Source organism: Pogoniulus pusillus, chromosome 12 (genome assembly GCF_015220805.1).
Source record: "Pogoniulus pusillus isolate bPogPus1 chromosome 12, bPogPus1.pri, whole genome shotgun sequence".
Classification (NCBI taxonomy): Eukaryota; Metazoa; Chordata; class Aves; order Piciformes; family Lybiidae; genus Pogoniulus; species Pogoniulus pusillus.
In genome coordinates, this window is record NC_087275.1 from 31,734,926 (window position 1) to 31,754,733 (window position 19,808).

General features: G+C 49.3%; 1 protein-coding gene across 2 annotated transcripts in view; it reads left to right on the forward strand.

Annotated features, from left to right (window-relative positions):
- The first annotated feature begins 4,724 nt into the window (after positions 1-4,724).
- Positions 4,725-19,808, forward strand: part of RPS6KA3 (ribosomal protein S6 kinase A3) — a 97,792-nt gene continuing 82,708 nt past the window's right edge. The window contains exon 1 of one of the 2 annotated variants that reach the window (XM_064152032.1): positions 4,725-4,974. In XM_064152032.1, the coding sequence (XP_064008102.1) occupies positions 4,903-4,974 (72 nt within the window). In that variant the 5' untranslated portion in view covers positions 4,725-4,902. The remainder of the gene's footprint in view (positions 4,975-19,808) is intronic. The other variant, XM_064152028.1, reaches the window with a different exon arrangement.

The following is a 19,808-nucleotide window of genomic DNA, read 5'->3' on the forward strand; positions in this document are numbered from 1 at the left end:
CCATGTGCTACCCTTTGCATAATGAACAGCACCATAGCTGCTGGTGCAATGCATGCAAAACGTCAGTGTGGATGCAACCACCTGCAGCACTGTGTCCACATCAGGCATCCCCAGCATGAGAGGGATATGCAGCTGCTGTAGCAGGTCCAGAAGATGACCATGAAAGATGATCAGAGGAGTACAGAACCTCTCCTGTGGGGACAGGCTGAGAGAGTTGGGGCTGTTCAGCTGGGGCAACAGAAGGCTCCAGAGAGACCTTGGAGCAGTCTTCCAGTACCTGAAGGGGACTACGAGGGGTTGTAGTGGTAGGATGAGAGGGAACGGATTGAAGCTTGAGGACAGATTTAGCCTGGAAATTAGGAAGAAATTCTTTACAGTGTGGCTGGTGAGACATTGGAACAGGTTGTCCAGGAAGGCCATGAGTGCCCCTTCCCTGGAGGTGTTCTCCCTGGAAGAGTTCTGGGCCACTCAATTCAAGAGATGTTGAGATGCTGGAACACATCCAGAGAAGGGCAACAAAGCTGGTGAAAGGCCTGGAACACAAACCCTGTGAGAAGAGGCTGAGGGAGCTGGGGGTGTGCAGCCTGCAGAAGAGGAGCCTCAGGGCAAACCTCATAGCTGTCTACAACTACTTGAAGGGAGGTTGTAGCCAGGTGGGGTTGGGCTCTTCTCCCAGGCAAGCAGCAACAGAAGAAGGGGACAGAGCCTCAAGTTGTGCCAGGGGAGGTCTAAGGTGGATGTTAGGAGGAAGTTGTTGGCAGAGAGAGTGGTGGAGTCACTGTACCTGGAGGTGTTCAAGACTGGATGAGGCACTTAGTGCCACGGTCTAGTTCACTGGCTAGGGCTGGGTGCTAGGTTGGACTGGACGAGTTTGGAGGTCTCTTCCAACCTGGCTGATTCTATGATACAAGGCTTGGAGGTTGGCTGAGGCCTTGAGCAAGCTGGCTGTGTGGAAGGTGTCCCTGTCCATAGCAGGGGGGTTGGGACTACTTGATCTTGAAGGTTCCTTCCTACCCAAACCATTCTATGAAACTGACTCTCACATCCAAGTCTGGTGACAGATAAGTTATTAATGGTGACTACAGTCAAATAGTGATGGCTAGAGGCAAAGAAGGCAAAAGAAAGCTCCGCTGCCACAGGTGAAAGCATGATCTTGCTTTAGCCCAAGACAAAAGAATGGAAAATAGGAGCTGCTGTCTTGAGGTAAAATAGCTTCAGCCTGTGAGAATGATCCAACTGTAAGTATAGCAGGATCTGAAAGTCAGAAATCCTGGCATTTTCCACAGATTAATTGATGTTTCTTTTCCCCATGGTGACAATTTCAGACAATTTTCTTGCCCTGAAGTATGCTCTTGTGAAAATGCTGATGCAGCTCACTCCTTTGTAAAACTTAAATGTGTGATGTGATAATACTCAGCCCCCTGAATAATGAAAGAGAAGATGATAGATTTTATTATTTAGAGGAAGTCCTCTGAATAAAAGATTGCTTGAACCATGTTAAATCCAAGTTTGGATTTAGGCTTTGTTTTAATCTTGTTGTGGTTGCCACCTTTCAGCTGCTCAGGTTCTCCATGAGAGCACATCTCAGATAGGGGCAAGAGATACACACTAGAGCATAGAAGGCTTCATTTGAACTTTGCATAGAATGATCTAGGTTGGAAAAGACCTCAAGGATCATCCATCTCCAACCCTCTGCCATAGGCAGGGACAGCTCCCAGTAGAGCATGCACCTCCCTGACTCTGTTCTTTTTGTTGCAGGCACAAATGAATGAGTTTTGATAAGGGGAAGTGAATCATCCATGTCAGGGAACAGAAACTGATAATTCCAGGGGCATGGAAGGGAAAAAAAAATCACAATGAATTTTTATATGAACTCAAGGATTGTTTGGGGTTTTTTAAGTGTCAAGCTCACAATGTACAACTAACTGCTGCGAACATGAGTTTTCTTCTCAGCATTCCAGCAGCTAGTTTGAGACTGAAGGGACACTGTGCTGATAAAGCCACTAAAAAACCCTATTCCTTACTATCAACATTATGCTAAGAAGCATAAAGGCTGACAAGTCCTGCTGAATGATTTGTTTTCTATCACCCTGTTCTAAATTTCATACCAACAATTAGTTTTGCAAATTGATCCTATTTTAGAAGGAAGCATTTTCAACCTCTCTTCACTCCTTTACTCTCCGGCAGAGTTTTTGGTCGGGTTTTTTTTCTCGTTGAGGACAACAGAAGATGAAAAGAGTTACTACTCCTCAGTCTAACTCACCACGTGGCAGCACGAGCAATTGCACCACGTCAAAAGAGAGGCTGATGCAAGGGCCAGAGCAAACAGCATTCTGCAAGGGGAGGGCACAGCTGCTTCTCTTGGCACTGGTGATGACTTCAAGTAATCATTCAGCCACGACCTTTTACTCCAGATATGGAAGTCTCTGCAGCACCAGCTGAAGCCTGATTCATTGTGTCCACCCCTTTGTAGACAGGTTATTTCTGCTCACATGAAAATAAAGCAGGATCAAAAACGCTATCCAGCAGAAACAGAAGCAGATAAAGTTTGTGTGCACACACACACACACATGCATTTTTAATTACCAGCACTCTTGCCTTTCCTCCCACCGCCCAAAAGCCTCCAAATATTTAAGGCATGTTAACTTCTATGAAGAGTGAACCAAAGCACAAAGCCTAGACATGCTTGCAGGGGGTGGAATGGGGGCCAGGGAGCTATTGAAGTGGCCTCTCAGACACCATTGTGAAGCATTTAGCTTGGACAAGCTGTCTGACAGCAGTACCCATCTTTAGTTGCTGGTTCGTGGATTCTTCTGCCTCAGCCAAAGCAGATGACACCAAGCTAGGAGCAGGTGTGGATCTGTTGGAAGGTAGGAGAGCCCTGCAGAGGGACCTGGACAGGCTGGATGGGTGGGCAGAGGCCAATGGGATGAGATTTAACAAGGCCAAGTGCAGGGTTCTGCACTTCGGCCCAACAACCCCAAGCAGTGCTATAGGCTGGGGACTGAGTGGCTGAGAGCAGCCAGGAGGAAAGGGACCTGGGGGTACTGATAGATAGCAAGCTGAAGATGAGCCAGCAGTGTGCCCAGGTGGCCAAGAGAGCCAATGGCATCCTGGCCTGCATCAGGAACAGTGTGGCCAGTAGGACAAGGGAGGTTATTCTTCCCCTGTACTCAGCACTGGTCAGGCCACACCTTGAGTACTGTGTCCAGTTCTGGGCCCCTCAATTCAAGAAAGATGTTGAGGTGCTGGAACATGTCCAGAGAAGGGCAACAAAGCTGGTGAGGGGCCTGGAGCACAAATCCTATGAGGAGAGGCTGAGGGAGCTGGGGGTGTGCAGCCTGCAGCAGAAGAAACTCAGGGCAGAGCTCATTGCTGTCTACAACTACCTGCAGGGAGGCTGTAGCCAGGTGGGGGTGGCCTCTTCTCCCAGGCAACCAGCAATAGAACAAGGGGACACAGTCTCAAGCTGTGCCAGGGCAGGTATAGGCTGGATGTTAGGAGGAAGTTCTTCACAGAGAGAGTGATTGGCATTGGAATGGGCTGCCCAGGGAGGTGGTGGAGGCACCGTCCCTGGGGGTGTTCAAGAAAAGCCTGGATGAGGCACTTAGTGCCATGGTCTGGTTGATTGGATAGGACTGGATGCTAGGTTGGCCTGGATGATCTTGGAGGTCTCTTCCAACCTGGTTGATTCTATGATTCTATGATCTGAGAGGGCAAAGAGGTGGCTGTTTATTGCAGTGCTTGACGTTTAAGAGAACCATGTAAGCCTCCAGCCGTTGGTGATTTCAGTGTATACTGAAGTTAGCTGTTTGTTGTCCCAGCTGGCAGCTGAAGAGGAAAAAGCAGGAGGGCTGACTGCAGGGTTTTATTCCTAGCTGGATCTTTGCCTCTCCTGGCCCACAGAAGTGTGACTTTCCCACTTGGAGGCAACTATCCCTCACACAGTCTGAGCGCTGGGCAAACGGTACGGCATAAACCTAAACTCCTACATCTTAATCCCTTTCCCTCTTCGCCCAACGATATTCTGCACGACGCTGCCTCTTCTTCACTCACCTCTCCATCCACTATCAAACTTTTCGCCGCTCCCACTCCTCACAGCTGCTCCGGCCCAGCAGCGGCAGCCCCGGGCCAGGGCCTGCCTGCCCTGTGTGTCCCTCGCAGCCCTCCGGCTTGCGGCCGGCCTGAGCGCAGCTGGCAGGGCCAAGCGCTGAGGGCGAAGCCCCACAGGGGCGCTTCCCGCGCAGGATCCCGCCTCAGGCGCGGCCGCCCTCCAACGCGGCAGGCCTGCGCGCCGCTGCCCCGCAGGGCAACACTGGCCGAGGCCCATGAGCGGTGACGGACCTCGCCACCGCAAGTCCCGACCGGCCCGCTCGCCCACGGTCACCGAGAAGCTTCTCTCGCTCGGCGGCTAGGGGTGGCCTGGGACTGACCGGGTCCTGCCTTTTCGCCCGCGCTCCGCCGTGCTCGGCTGCCACCTCCCGCTAAGCGGCTCAAGCCAGGCGCACCGCCCGCCTCCGCTCGCCGCCTCGCCTCGCCCCGCCCCGCTCGGCACCTGCGGGAGGTGAGGGCCGGAGCCGCGGTGAGCCCGCCCGGCGGAGGGGCGCGCAGGCGCCGTCAGCCCGGCAGGTACGGCCCCGGCGCCATGTTGTGAGCGGAAGCCGCGTCCGAGCGGCGGCCCGGGGGAGGGCGGAAGCGCGGCCCCGCCTGGCAGCGGGAGGGGGTGAGGGAGGGACGGCCGCCCGGCGGCAGCGGACGGCAGTCGCCGCAGGAGCCGCTGCTAGAGCCAGTCGGGGTGTCCTGCGCCCGCCGGAGGTGCGCGTTGCCTGCCTCGCCGCCCCCGCCTCGCCGCCGGGGTGCGGGAAAGCGGAGCGCAGAGGCTGCGGGAGCCGAGCGGGGAAGATGCCCCTGGCGCAGCTGGCGGACCCTTGGCAGAAGATGGCTGTAGAGAACACAGCCGAGAGCAGCACTGAGGTACGGGGCGGGTGAGGGGTGGTGTGGGAAAAGTTGTGAGGAGGGGACGAGACCTGAGCTCCCACTAACTGCGGCGCGCAAGGGACGGGCAGAGCTTCCTTGAGCCCCCGCCACTGCAGGCGGGGGGGGGGGGGGGGGACGGGGACGGACGGAGGGCAGCGGCCCGGCGAGAGACGAGGCGCAACGGAGCACTGAGCCCTTGAGCGGCTCGGTCGGGCAGCGGAGGATGAGGGCTGGCGCCTGCCGCCCAGCTGTCCCTTGGGCGCCGCTTCCTCTGCGAGGCACTGACTCATGGCCCGGACCGGCCGGGACTCCCCCGCGCCGGAGCCTGGGGCGTGTTACACGGGACCGGGCTGCTCCCGGCTCGCTCCCTCCCCTTCCGCCCCTTCCTCGGCAGGGAGTAACCTGCTCCTACGGTGGCGGCCGACTCGGGCGCTTTTGTTCCGGCGCGGTGTCTGGTTACTGTCCGCAGCGAGTTTGCCTTCCCGGGCCGGCCCCGCCGCCTCCACAAGCGCGACCTGGGCGGGGGCCCGTGAGGGCCGGGGCCTGCCCTCACCTTGCCCGCTGCCCTCGCCTTGCTGCCGCTTCTGCCTCTGCGGCGGCCGAGAGCCGTCCCCGCCCGGGTGCCACGGCCCCCTTATCTAAGCAGGATGGGGTTGTCTCCGCAGTTTCGCAAGCGTTTGGGAAACCGCAGGGATGTTTCGCATGGGTAAAGCTTTGTGCTTGGCGGCGTATATGGGAACGTCCCCGAGATGCGGCGCAGTGTCGTTTGGCGCTGCCGGTCGCGGGGAGTTCGTGTGGCTCGGCAGGACGCCTGTCAGCCTTCCCAGGCTGGCACAGTGAGGGTGGCTGGAAGCTAAAACCACCCAGGCCATAGATGCCTTCGGATATTTTCATTTTTTCCCCCTGCAGTGTACTACTGTGTTGGTCTGGATCCGTGTAAACACTACTCCCACACAGTCAGTTGTGCTCGCTTCGTGATTCTCTAGTAGCCCGCAGTGCATGTGCTAGTTCGCGGCTAGACTCCCGTCTGAAGTAGGATAGCTTCCTCTGACAGCGCAGCTCCTGCCTGAGTCTGCTCCAGCTGGTGGGCAGCCAGGCTGCTTCAAGTGATGCTGATCTTGAGAGGTATGGACTCAGGCCAGCTCTCAACAATCAGACGTGAGGTTAGGACTTCGTCTTTAGTGAGTGGAGCAAAGAGAGAGCAGTGTGAAGTTTGTGCAGTACGTGAAGTATCTGTCCTTTTGATGTTTGTCTTGTCTTCCTTTTGCTTAAAGTGACTGCATGTCTGGAGGTCAGAAGAATCTGCAGCTATGATTTGGCAGGCAGATCTGTCTTTTAAGCTTTTGCCGGTTACTCGCTGCCTTCTGAAGTGATGATCTTAGTGAACTATAATAGCAGTGTGATGCTTGGAGGTGAGGGAGAAGGTCCTAGGGCAGATGTTTCTGCAAGACCACTTAGACTAGTGATTTAGTGAACTATAATAGTGGTGTGATGCTTGGAGGTGAGGGAGAAGGTCCTAGGGCAGATGTTTCTGCAAGACCACTTAGACTAGTGATTTAGTGAACTATAATAGTGGTGTGATGCTTGGAGGTGAGGGAGAAGGTCCTAGGGCAGATGTTTCTGCAAGACCTCTTAGAATAGTGATTTAGTGAACTGTAATAGTGGTGTGATGCTTGGAGGTGAGGGAGAAGGTCCTAGGGCAGATGTTTCTGCAAGACCACTTAGACTAGTGATTTAGTGAACTATAATAGTGGTGTGATGCTTGGAGGTGAGGGAGAAGGTCCTAAGGTAGATGTTTTTGCAAGACCACTTAGACTAGTGACTTAGTGAACTATAATAGCAATGTGATGCTTGGAGGTGAAGGAGAAGGTCCTAGGGTAGATGTTTCTGCAAGACCACTTAGACTAGTGATTTAGTGAACTATAATAGCAATGTGATGCTTGGAGGTGAAGGAGAAGGTCCTAGGGTAGATGTTTCTGCAAGACCACTTAGACTAGTGATTTAGTGAACTATAATAGCAATGTGATGCTTGGAGGTGAGGGAGAAGGTCCTAGGGTAGATGTTTCTGCAAGACCACTTAGAATAGTGATTTAGTGAACTGTAATACTGGTGTGATGCTTGGAGGTGAGGGAGAAGGTCCTAGGGTAGATGTTTCTGCAAGGCCACTTAGAATAGTAATTTAGAGAAAAGATTCTAAATGTTACTGAAGTTTTCCACCTGCACTGAATGTAGTCTGTGTAACTTCAATAATGATACATGTGCTGGAAAGGTAGTAAAAGTGAGTTACTTAAAATACATGGATGTGCATAACTAAGTGTACTTTGTTGCTTGTTTTAGTGTGTGTCAGACATAATTTGTATTTTGCCTTCTCCTAAACTTACACTGACATGAGTCTATAGCAGTTCATTACAAACATTTTTTCTAGGACCACTATCAAAACATGAAGCAGCACTGGACTGACAGGTTTGTGCTCTAAGGCTCTAGTCTAGAATAAATCCTCACTTCTTGAGGTGCTAGGCTGCACCTGTAACAGCTTCTCAGGTGACCTCTCAAAGAGAAAAAGGTGGGCTTAGAAAAAAGGTTGTTTGCCTGAAATGAGTCTTTAAGGAAAAATAGTTCAGTTAAAACATTGAAGTCAAATACATAGGCAAGTGACCTAAATACATAACTTATGTTTCCAGTTTGCTTGAGCTGTGTTTATATGTAGCATAGCACTATCCTAATTACAGACCCTATCCTGCAAGAGTATCCTTGGGCAAAACTACTTTTTCATCCACCTGGAAAGTCATTGTGGTTTCAGTCATAGTTTGATAGTAATGATGTCTTCAGCTATAATACTGGGTGAGGTAAAGAATTTGTGCTAAGCTCTCAAATGGACTGGCACAGTTCCTGCAGTGCTGTCTTATCCACACAGCAATTTGCTGGAATTGCAAATTATTGCACTTGAAAACTTATCTCAGACACTTTCCTTGTCTTAACAGCTCGTTGAGTTTTTAATTGGATTTTAGTTTCTTTTTAATTTGCTTCCCAGTGCAGTCCTGTGTTTTGGTTTTATGGTGATCCTGCGGAGGGGGTGATTTGTTGTGTGAGAGCAAATTCAGGAGGAGGAGTAGAATACCTTTAACCAGAATTACTTTGGGAGCTGGTATAGTCATAGAATCAGCCAGGTTGGAAGAGAGCTCCAAGCTCACCCAGCCCTGCCCAACCAACCAGACCATGGCACTAAGTGCCCCAGCCAGGCTTGGCTGCAACACCTCCAGCCACGGCCACTCCACCACTTCCCTGGGCAGCCCATTCCAGTGCCAATCACTCTCTCTGACAACAACTTCCTAACAACATCCAGCCTAGACCTGCCCTGGCACAGCTTGAGACTGTGTCCCCTTGTTCTGTTGCTGGCTGCCTGGCATCAAAGCCTAACCCCACCTGGCTACAGCCTCCCTGCAGGCAGCTGCAGGCAGCAATGAGCTCTGCCCTGAGCCTCCTCTGCTGCAGGTGGCACACCCCAGCTCCCTCAGCCTCTCCTCATAGGGTTTGTTCCCCAGGCCTTTCACCTGGCAGCTGCTCATGGTTAGGTGTACAGGAGAGCAGCTCCATAGCATGTGGTCTTTGGTAGGAAATAATGGTGTTTGTTGTTTTTTATTGGATAAAATATGAATTTATACTTTTCAGACATCACTTGTAGGACTCATGCTTCTGCAGGCACAAACAAGTGAATGGTCCACAGTGGATCTCTTAACAGCTTTCTCAGTGTGTAAAGTTGTTGCACTGTTTAAAAGCTAATTTCTCTTTATAGCATAATGTGTGGGTTTGTTTTCTTCTGGGTTTTAGAGTACCCTGTACAATACTGCTTCCTTTTATTGACTCAAGGTCTACTCCAGCTTTGTAACAAGCATGGGCTTATTTTTCATGGTGAAAATGTGCCTTTTATTCCAAGCTGCCAAGTAAATTAAGTATTGATGATCTGAGTTTGCATTTGAATGCCTGAATCACTAGCCTGATCCTTTGATCTGTCCTCCCATCTATGCGTGTTAATGTTGACGGGAGGAGAAGGATTACAGTTCTGGCAGCCAAAATTTGGACACCAGGATGTTGAAAGAGCTGAAAGGAGATGCCATTTGCTAGACCTTCTGGGAAGCATTTATGTCATCTATCTTTAGGAGTTTTAGGTGCCCTAAATTGGCTGTGGAGATGCTCAGTTTTTTCTGCTCTTGACAGGATCTATGACCATCTCTGTGTCTAAATAGATTACACCAATCCCCTTTTGCAAAGTTGCTTGTTTTATCTTCTGTATCCAGAATCACTTGAGCCTTGCACAAGGCAAGGGTTGTTAGCATTTAACAGCTATGCTGATGTGATTCTGCCACTTCGCTCTGGGAACATCTCACCTGGAGTACTGTGTCCTGCTTTGGAGTCCTCAGCACAGGAAGGACATGGACCTGATGGAACAGCTCCAGAGGAGGACCACAAAAATAGTCAGGGATTGGAATGCCTCTGCTACAAGGACAGGCTGAGAGAGGTAGGGGTGTTCAGCCTGGAGAAGAGAAGGCTTCAGGGAAACCTTAGAGCAGCCTTCCAGTATGTGAAGGGGGCTACAGGAAGGCTGCAGAGGGACTGTTTGCAGAGGCCTGCAGGGACAACGGTTTGAAATGAGAGCAGAGCAGAGTGAGACTGGATGTGAGGAACAAGTGCATTGCCATGAGGGTGCTGCAAAACTGCAGCAGTTTGTCCAGGGAGGTAGTTGAGGCCCTATCCATGGAGGTATTCAAGATCAGGCTGGCCAAGGCTCTGAGCAAGCTGCTCTAGTGGAAGATGTCCCTGCTGACTGCAGGGAGGTTGGACTGGATGACCTTTGGAGATCCCTTCTGAGCCAGCTATTCTATAATCTAATTTTTGCCTTGTACTTCCATTCTGATGTCAGTATGACATTCTCTGCCAGTGATACTTCTGGCATGAGATCTGAAATTTATCAGGTGCTTTGCCACTTCAAGCCACGAGGCTGCTGCCATTGTGATATCTCTTTACATTCTGTACTAGTTTATTTACTCAGTGTTGTACTTATGTTCCACGGGAACAAATGCTGTGTTTAGAGTAATTTCTTCTGTAGCCACCACAGGAAAACAATTCAAAGATAAAATGGAGTCACCTAAGTGGTCTATGTGGATTTTGAAGACTGTCAATCCTCTCTCCATGGTGGGCAAAGCTCTCTGCAGCACTTGGCCATCACTTCTCATACAAACCTGCTGTCAGTAGAGTGCATTCTCAGTCTGGGCTTTTCCCACATTTTTGGCATTCCATTTTCTTACACTGGATGCAAAGTGGCAACTGTCAATTTAATTCTCATCTAAATAAGCAATATACCAGACATGCCCCAGACTGCTGTGATAGAGAGATAGCAGATGTTAGATGTATGTAAATAGTATCTAGAGGAACACAATCCCTATGAGGAGAGGCTGAGGGAGCTGGGGGGGTGCAGCCTGCAGAAGAGGAGGCTCAGGAGTGACCTCATTGCTGTCTACAACTACCTGAACGGAGGCTGTAGCCAGGTGGGGTTGGTCTCTTCTCCCAGACAACCAGCAGAACAACAAGGGGACACAGTCTCAAGTTGTGCTGGGGGAAGTATAGGCTGGATGTTAGGAGGAAGTTCTTCACAGAGAGATTGATTGGCATTGGAATGGGCTGCCCAGGGAGGTGATGGAGGCACCATCCCTGGAGGTGTTCAAGAAAAGACTGGCTGGGGCACTTAGTGATTGGCCAGGGCTGGGTGCTAGGTTGGACTGGATGAGCTCGGAGCTCTCTTCCAACCTGCTTGATTCTGTGATTCTATGATCTGTATGAAAAATGTTTAAGTATGGTTTCTATTTTTTTTTCCTTCAGGTTTTTCAGATCCTTAATGGCACAATTTTACCTGCTCTGTGATTTTCAGTTAATGCAGCTGTGCAACATGACACAGTACAGATTGGGCTGCCGTCAAATGAGTGGGATAGGAGGGGGCAGCAGCTTTGCTCTGCTGAATTCACTGCCTTCATACTGTATTGGATGTGCTCTGCACCTCTTGATTTACACGTGGAAGGGACTTGGGAGTGCTGGTGGAGGAGAAGCTCAGCAGGAGCCAGCAGTGTGCACTTGCAGCCCAGAAAGCCAAGCAGAGCCTGGGCTGCAGCAGAAGTGTGGCCAGCAGGGCCAGGGAGGGGATTCTCCCCCTCTGCTGTACTCTGCTGAGACCCCACCTGGAGTCCTGCATCCAGCTCTGGAGCCCCTGGGACAAGAGGGCTGTGGAGATGCTGGAGAGTGTCCAGAGCAGGGCCAGGAGGATGCTGAGAGGGCTGCAGCAGCTCTGCTGTGAGCACAGCCTGAAAGAGTTGGGGCTGTGCAGGCTGGAGCAGAGGAGGCTCCCAGGTCACCTTCTTGTGGCCTTCCAGCATCTGAAGGGGGCTCCAAAAAAGCTGGGGAGGGAGTTTTAAGGCTGTGAGGGAGTGTCAGGAGTGGGGGGAATGGAGCAGAGCTGGAGGTGGGGAGAGTGAGGCTGGAGGTGAGGAGGAAGTTGTTGAGCAGGAGAGTGGTGAGAGGCTGGCAGGGGTTGCCCAGGGAGGTGGTTGAGGCCCCATGGCTGGAGGTGTTTGAGGCCAGGCTGGCTGAGGCTGTGTGCAGCCTGCCCTAGGGTAGGGTGTCCCTGGGCATGGCAGGGGGGTTGGCACTGCCTGCTCCCTGTGCTCCCTTCCAACCCCGACTGACTCTATGATTCTGTGAGGTGCTGAGTTTCACATCTGGACTCATTCCATTGTTTTTTTTATGACACCAGCAGTCCTTCACTTGTGTCTGTTGTGTTCACTACAGTGTAGGTAATTTCTCACTGCTGCTAGGCCATCTTAAAACCAAGTAGATGTAGCAGACTGACAAGTTTAAAGGCATGTCTGTTGTCTTTGAATTGATTATGATCTGTCATGCTAACTGGAATTGTTTGTCATTTGGAGTGCCTGACTTAGCCTCTCAGTGATACACAGACTGAGGTGGGTGTTTAATTGTTTCTGCACATCAGAAATATTAGCTTTAGGAGCTGATGGATCTTGGTAGGCCTATGAATTTTAAGAACTCATTCAAGGTACTGTTTTTACTGGGTTGTGTTACTGTCTGGTGTTTGCTTTGATTTTTCGAGGAGAGTTTGGTTTTGTTTTTTTCAACTATTATAGCTATATTGCAATAATGAAACTTTAACAGTTTGTTTGTTTTTTTTTCCCCAGGCAAGAGTAAGAACTTTGCTTTTTTAATCCTGGTGACTTTCAAGAGTGAAATAATTCAATCAGGGCCACGAGGATGCTGAGACAGCTACAGCATATCTCCTATGAGGACAGCCTGAAAGAGTTGGGGCTGTGCAGGCTGGAGCAGAGGAGGCTCCCAGGTCACCTTCTTGTGGCCTTCCAGCATCTAAAGGGGGCTCCAAAAAAGCTGGGGAGGGACTTTTGAGGCTGTGAGGGAGTGTCAGGAGTGGGGGGAATGGAGCAAAGCTGGAGGTGGGGAGAGTGAGGCTGGAGGTGAGAAGGAAGTTGTTGAGCAGGAGAGTGGTGAGAGCCTGGCAGGGGTTGCCCAGGGAGGTGGCTGAGGCCCCATGGCTGGAGGTGTTTGAGGCCAGGCTGGCTGAGGCTGTGTGCAGCCTGCTCTAGGGTAGGGTGTCCCTGGGCACGGTAGGGGGTTGACACTGCCTGGTTCATGTGGTCCCTTCCAACCCTAACTGATACTGTGTTTGAATCAGTAAAACTGAGTAAGTTAGAATCTCCTGAGGGAATCTTTAAGTGTAGATCAGCTGAAGTGTTGTGCTGTATGCTTGCAAGCATGATACTGAGCTACTTATCCTCTCCTTCTTCTAAAGGAAATTAAATGTCTCACACATTGGAAATAGAGGGTGGGGGGAAAGCCTGTGTAGCAGATGGGAAAACGAAGCTCAACAGTTTAGTGACTTCATCTAACATCCTTCATGGGCTCTGTTGTGGAGCTGGGGGATGAGCTCTGATTTTTCAGAGACCTACTCCAGTGGCCCAACCACAAAGTTACTGCTGGCTCATTCTTATCGGTAACAGTTACCATATGTTCCCTTTGATGCAAGGAACCCCCTGTGGTATGCTTAATGCTCCACTTAACTCATTTTGGAGGAAATGTACTGCATGGTTTCTTTTTCTTCCCTCCCACTTTATTTTTTGAGTGAAGCAATTCAAATGTGTGAAAAATAGCATGTGTCTTCTAAACACATCATTGCTGTCTAGGTCTCTTTTCTGACACAGTTTCTGAGGTTCCATTTAATTACTTAAATTACCATTTAGCATTTAATTTTGGAATCACAGAATTGTCAGGGCTGGAAGACACCTCAAGGATCATCCAGTTCCAACCCCTCTTCCATGGGGAGGGACATCTCACACTAGATCAGGTTGCCTACAGCCACATCTAGCCTGGCTTTAAAGACTTCCAGGGATGAGGCTTCCACCACCTCTCTGGGCAACATATTTCAGTGTCTCAGCAACCTCATGGTGAAGAACTTCTTCTTAGTGTCTAATCTGAATCTCCTCTCCTCTAGCTTGGATCAATTCCCCCACAGTCCTGTCACTACCTGATAGCCTAAAATGTCCCTCCCCAGCTTTCTTGTAGCCCTCTTAGAATCATAGAATCAACCAGATTGGCAGAGAGCTCCAAGCTCATCCAGTCCAACCTAGCACCCAGCCCTGGCCAGTCAACCAGACCATGGCACTAAGTGCCTCATCCAGGCTTGGCTTCAATACCTCCAGGCACAGCGACTCCACCACCTCCCTGGAGTGCCACAATTAGGCCTCCTCAGACCCTTCTCTTCTCCAGACTGAACAACCCCAACTCCCTCAGCCTGTCTCAGCTGTCTCAAGCATTAATGCATCAGAACATACTTAAATATGTACAGAAGAAATAGTGTTTTGGTTTGAAATGTTTTGAATGTCCAGTAAAACATAGCTTTGAAAACAGAAAATCTCCTTTGCCCTGCAGGTTCAAGAAGTGGTTTCAGGATCTAATCAGACCATGCTGAATGTTGTTTGTATTACTCTTTGGCTGCCAGAGTTGTTTACTCTTAGAACTTTGACTTGCATGTCAAATAATTCTTTTCTCCATCTAACAAGGAGCCTTTGTCTGTGTTCTAGCAGTTGACATTTGTTGTATGATCACCTTGGAATGCCTGAGTTGGAAGCTGCTGGGTATCTTAGCCTCTTTTCTTAGTAGGCTCTATTGAAATAGCTAGGTGACAAATTGAGCATAAATGGGTAATGCTTTAGGTGACTTCAGCATTAAATTTCAACCTTCATCCTTTGGCATACAAAGAGACTCTGAGAAATCAACTCCTGTCTGAAAACCTGTGTCTGCATTGTAAGGAGCTGCAGCACACATCCTTCCTGTGCGTGCTGGCTGCCCCCCGACTCTTGGGGGAAGGACCTGGTGGATATTCATTTGTTTGTACCCTGGTGCCCTTTGGAAGGAGCCCTGGCAGGCACACAGCATTTTGGTGGGCCTAGAACTACAGGAGGCAGGGAAGGTGAAGTGTACCTGCCCTCTGCTCTGGTGAGACCTTACCTGGAGTACAGCTCTGCAGTCCTCAGCAGAGGAAGGACGTAGACCTGATGGAGCGGGTCCAGAGGAGGGCCATGAAGATGATCAGGGGGCTGGAACACCTCTGCCACAAGGACAGGCTGAGGGAACTGGGGGTGTTCAGTCTGGTTTGGGTTGGAAGGAACTGCCAAAGTTCATCTAGTCCAACTCCCCTGTATTAAGCAGGGACATCCTCCACTAGATCAGGTTGCTCAGAGCCTCATCGAGCCTGGACTTGACAATCTCCAGGGATGAGGCCTCAACTATCTCCCTGGGCAACCTGTTGTGGTGTTCCACCAACTTCATGGTGCATGGTCTAAACCTGCTCTGCTCTCATCTCAAACCATTGCCCCTCATTCTATCACTGCAAGTCTTTGCAAACAGTCCCTGTGCAGCCTTCCTGTAAGCCCCCTTCAGGTACTGGAAGGCCACTCTTAGGACTTCCCAGAGTCATCTTTTCTCCTGGCTGAACAGCCCCAGCTCCCTCAGCCTGTCCTTGTGGCAGAGGTGTTCTATCTCTCTAATCATCATTGAGGCCTTCCTCTGGATCCACTCCATCAGGTCCATGTCCTTTCTGTGCGGATGGCTTAGTATCATAGAATCAACCAGGTTGGAAGCTTCAGAGCTGGAAGGCTCACATAGTAAAAGTTACTTGAATATATTAACTTAAGGAAGTTTGGCTTTGCCCATAAATGATCTGTATTTTAATGGCTTATATCTGAGATTGTTTGTCTACAGGGAGGAAAATTCCAATGTCCTGCTGTTTCTTTTAAGACTCAGCAAAGGAGGAAGTAAATTACCTTGGCCAATAAAGTTTAGAATCAACCAGGTTGGAAGAGACCTCCAAGCTCATCCAGTCCAACCTCTCACCTAGCCATATCCAATCAACTCGACCATGGCACTAAGTGCCCCATCCAGTCTTTTCTTGAACACCTCCAGGGACAGCAAAATTAGGGGGAATTAATGGAACTGCAGGTAACAAAGTTTTATATGAAAGGAATACTTGCAGTAAATTTATTTCCTTAAAATATATTTGTATATTTAGCTCTTTGTTGAGTTTTTTCCCCTCCCCTTCAGAAAACGAGTTTTTAATATTTGGTGTACTATTTTTAGCATAATATATGCAAGATATATTGAATGTATCTGTGAGAGAACAACTGGAAAAGCCTAAGCTGATAGCTCCGTTCTGCTACTTACATATAATAAGTTTTAATCAGGTCAGGATTTAGGTAAGTGCTTTGGATCCACATGTCTTCAGAGCTCAGGAGTTAGGGCACAAGTCAGTAATTCAGATCCTATTAAAGCCTTTTATTTTAGTTAAGCACTGGAATAGATTGTGAAAATTCAGTTACTGGAGATTTAAGAAGAGGTTAGACATAGACATCTTGTGAGCAACGCTGTAGGAATAGCTGATCATGCCTTGGTGCACTGAGATAGATACTGGATGACCTCTCAAGGCCCTTTCAGTCTATTTGCAACTATTTTTGTGCAGACCTATGAATTTTTTCTCAGGGTAGCTCACTGCTGCTCAGAATAGTAAGTTTGAGTGTGTACACTTTAAAAGGCTTTTACTGAGTACATCCCTGAAGTGCTTTGTGTTGCTAGCAGCAAATCCGTTACAAACATCTCAGTGGGAATCCACTTTGAAACAAGCCAGAGGTATTGTAACAGGTTTGTTCAAGTCAAGGATCACACAGTTCTTGAGCTTTACGTGTCAGCTGAGTGTCCCTTGAAAGCAGCAATGTGAGGTGCTGGGGTCTACATAGAGGCAGTGTTTTAATGGACAAATAATTAAAAATCATAGCATCAGGCAGGTTGGCAGAGAGCTCCAAGCTCCCCCAGTCCAACCTAGCACCCAGCCCTGGCCAGTCAACCAGACCATGGCACTAAGTGCCCCAGCCAGGCTTGGCTGCAACACCTCCAGCCACGGCCACTCCACCACCTCTCTGGGCAGCCCATTCCAGTGCCAATCACTCTCTCTGACAACAACTTCCTAACAACATCCAGCCTGAACCTGCCCTGGCACAGCTTGAGACTGTGTCCCCTTGTTTTGTTGCTGGGTGCCTGGCAGCAGAGCCCAACCCCACCTGGCTACAGCCTCCCTGCAGGCAGCTGCAGGCAGCAATGAGCTCTGCCCTGAGCCTCCTCTGCTGCAGGCTGCACCCCCCCAGCTCCCTCAGCCTCTCCTCACAGGGCTGTGCTCCAGGCCCCTCCCCAGCCTTGCTGCCCTGCTCCAAACACCTTCCAGCACCTCTAGAAAGAAAGCTTTTGTGTGTTTTAAAATGCTCATTTTGGGTATCCATTGCTGTCTACAACTACCCAAAAGGAGGTTGTAGACAGATGGGGATTGGTCTCTTCTCCAACCAGCAACAGAACAAAAGGACACAGTCTCAAGTTGTGCCAGGGTAGGTATAGGCTGGATGTTAGGAGGAAGTTCTTCACAGAGAGAGTGATTGGCACTGGAATGGGCTGCCCAGGGAGGTGGTGGAGTGGCTGTGCCTGGAGGTGTTCAAGAAAAGCCTGGATGAGGCACTTAGTGCCATGGTTTAGATGACTGGACAGGGCTGGGTGCTAGGTTGGACTGGATGATCTTGGAGCTCTCTTCCAACCTGGTTGATTCTATGATACCTTCTTTCAGAGTGTTTAAAGGGGACAAGAAAAGGGTTTTTATTAAATCCTGTAAGTGTTTAAAAGTTGTTAGGTAGGTCTGGAAGTTTTGGTAGCTGAAAATTAGTAGTTACCTGGGAGAAACTTCAGACTCATCCAGGTAATTTATTTAAATTAGAATTCCAAAGCACAGTTAAATCATCACCTCTGTTCCTGACATGTTAAAACGTCCAGATAATGATTTTTTAAGTGGTGTGATTCAGACATCTTATCTCATCTGCTCCTTTGAGTACTCAAAACATCATCCTGCTCTGGTAGGCAGTTCATAATTCCTGATTTGTCCAATTGCTAAGTGTAAGAATATAACACTTTAAAAGTGATACCTTAATTGAGGGGTGTGGTTGTGCTAAAGGGCACCAATTGCAGGGAAAAGTCAGTGGTTATATAATATACTGTATGAAGGCAGCTTGCTAACTTTTCCTAATTAATAGTACTAAGATTGAATAAATGTTGAAGTTAATGGTAGAAGAATTATCCCAAAAGCTACAGCTCATCCCAGTTTCCAAAGGGGGTTTAAGAATCACTAACAGACTTGGGTCAAAGGAGTGAAAAATACTTGGCAGAGAGGCTACCTAAATATCCCCAAATACTCTACCAATACTTAAAACACAAAGAATGATAGGATCATAGAATAAGCCAGGTTGGAAGAGACCTCCAAGCTCATCCAGTCCAACCTAGCACCCAGCCCTATCCAATCAGCCAGACCATGACACCAAGTGCCTCATCCAGTCTTCTCTTGAAGCAGAGGTTTGGTGGTGGCAGAAGATATTTGGTGGTATCTAATACTGAAAAAGCTGTGGGAACAAAATTAGGTCATCCAGGAAAGAAGCTATAGGAAAGAACATAAAGTTCAGGAAGCTTAAGTCCAAATAGGCAGAACTTTTATTTGCAACCAGAATGTGAGAGTGGAGACACTCAATTCCATCTAAAAACTTTAAGTGTGTCCTACCTGTAATAGTTATGAAAATAATGAGGAGACTTGGAGGGGGATAAAAACTCTGAGTACAGGTAGCATAATGATTTGTCCACTTAGAATTTAAAGACTGGCTGAGGCATTTAGTGCCATGGTGTAGATGACTGGGTAGGGCTGGGTGCTAGGTTGGATTGAATGATCTTGGAGGTATCTTCCAACCTGGTTGATTCTATGATTTTATGATAATACAGTTTAGATGTCTCTGAAAAATGCCTTGTGAAGGTGGTGGTGAGTGGGTACCTGAAGTTATTATTCAAGTAAGCTGTTCTGCACCAAGTTGGTACATTTGAATTGCTGTTGTGGCTGCTAGGTGGTGTATTTTACATAACAAATTCCTAGAATGGTTCCTAGATTCCTAAAGATCATCTAGTTCCAAGGCTCCTGCTATGGGCAGGGACACCTTTTGTTAAGGAGGAGTTTGAATCTGGGTTAGGAGTGACTGGTGAAAAAGAAATTATCAAATAGTTTATGAATTATACAAAGAAAACTTCCTCAAACTTACTTACAGTTAACACAGATTCTATGATGTGGTTGGTAAAACTGTTTTGCAGAATGTCTATGTACAGTCAAATGATTTAGAGAAGTCTTTAGGAACATTTACAACTGGAGAGCCTGGCAGCACAAAGTGCTGCTGAAAGGTTAAGCATAAACCTTTACCAAGTTGAGTAAAGAGAGTTCGGCTGCTCGCTGGTCAAAAGCCTCAATGTTTGCACTCCAAAAGCACAAACGGGGAAACAGAATCGTAGAATCAATCAGGCTGGCAGAGAGCTCCAAGCTCCCCCAGCCCAACCTAGCACCCAGCCCTGCCCAACCACCCAGACCATGGCACTAAGTGCCCCAGCCAGGCTTGGCTGCAACACCTCCAGGCACAGCCACTCCACCGCCTCTCTGGGCAGCCCATTCCAGTGCCAATCACTCTCTCTGCTAACAACTTCCTAACAACATCCAGCCTAGACCTCTCCTGGCACAGCTTCAGGCTGTGTCCCCTTGTTCTGGTGCTGGCTGCCTGGCAGCAGAGACCAACCCTACCTGGCTACAGCCTCCGTTTAGGTAGTTGTAGACAGCAGTGAGCTCTGCCCTGAGCCTTCTCTTCTGCAGGCTGCACCCTCCCAGCTCCCTCAGCCTCTCCTCGTAGGGTTTGTGTTCCTCTAGATACTATTTACATACATCTAACATCTGCTGTCTCTCTGTCATAGCAGTTTGGGGCATGTCTGATATATTCCTTATTTAGATGAGCATTAAATTGACAGTTGCCTCTTTGCATCCAGTGTAAGAAAATACAGTGAAAGCCAGGTGGTGGAGTTGCCGTCCCTGGGGCGGTTCAAGGCAAGGTTGGACGTGGCACTTGGTGCCATGGTCTAGCCTTAAGCTCTGTGGTAAAGAGTTGGACTTGATGATCTGTGAGGTCTCTTCCAACCTTGGTGATACTGTGGTACTGTAATGATGCAACGGGACTGTGCAGATTGAGTCCAGATCGAGCACACCGGCTGAGAGGGCTCAGGACACGAGAGAGTTCTTCCGTGGCTCTCAGGCAGTCATCGATGCTCAGCAGCCGCCCGGGCACAGCAGGGTCCAGGCTTGCGGGCTGGAGCAGTCC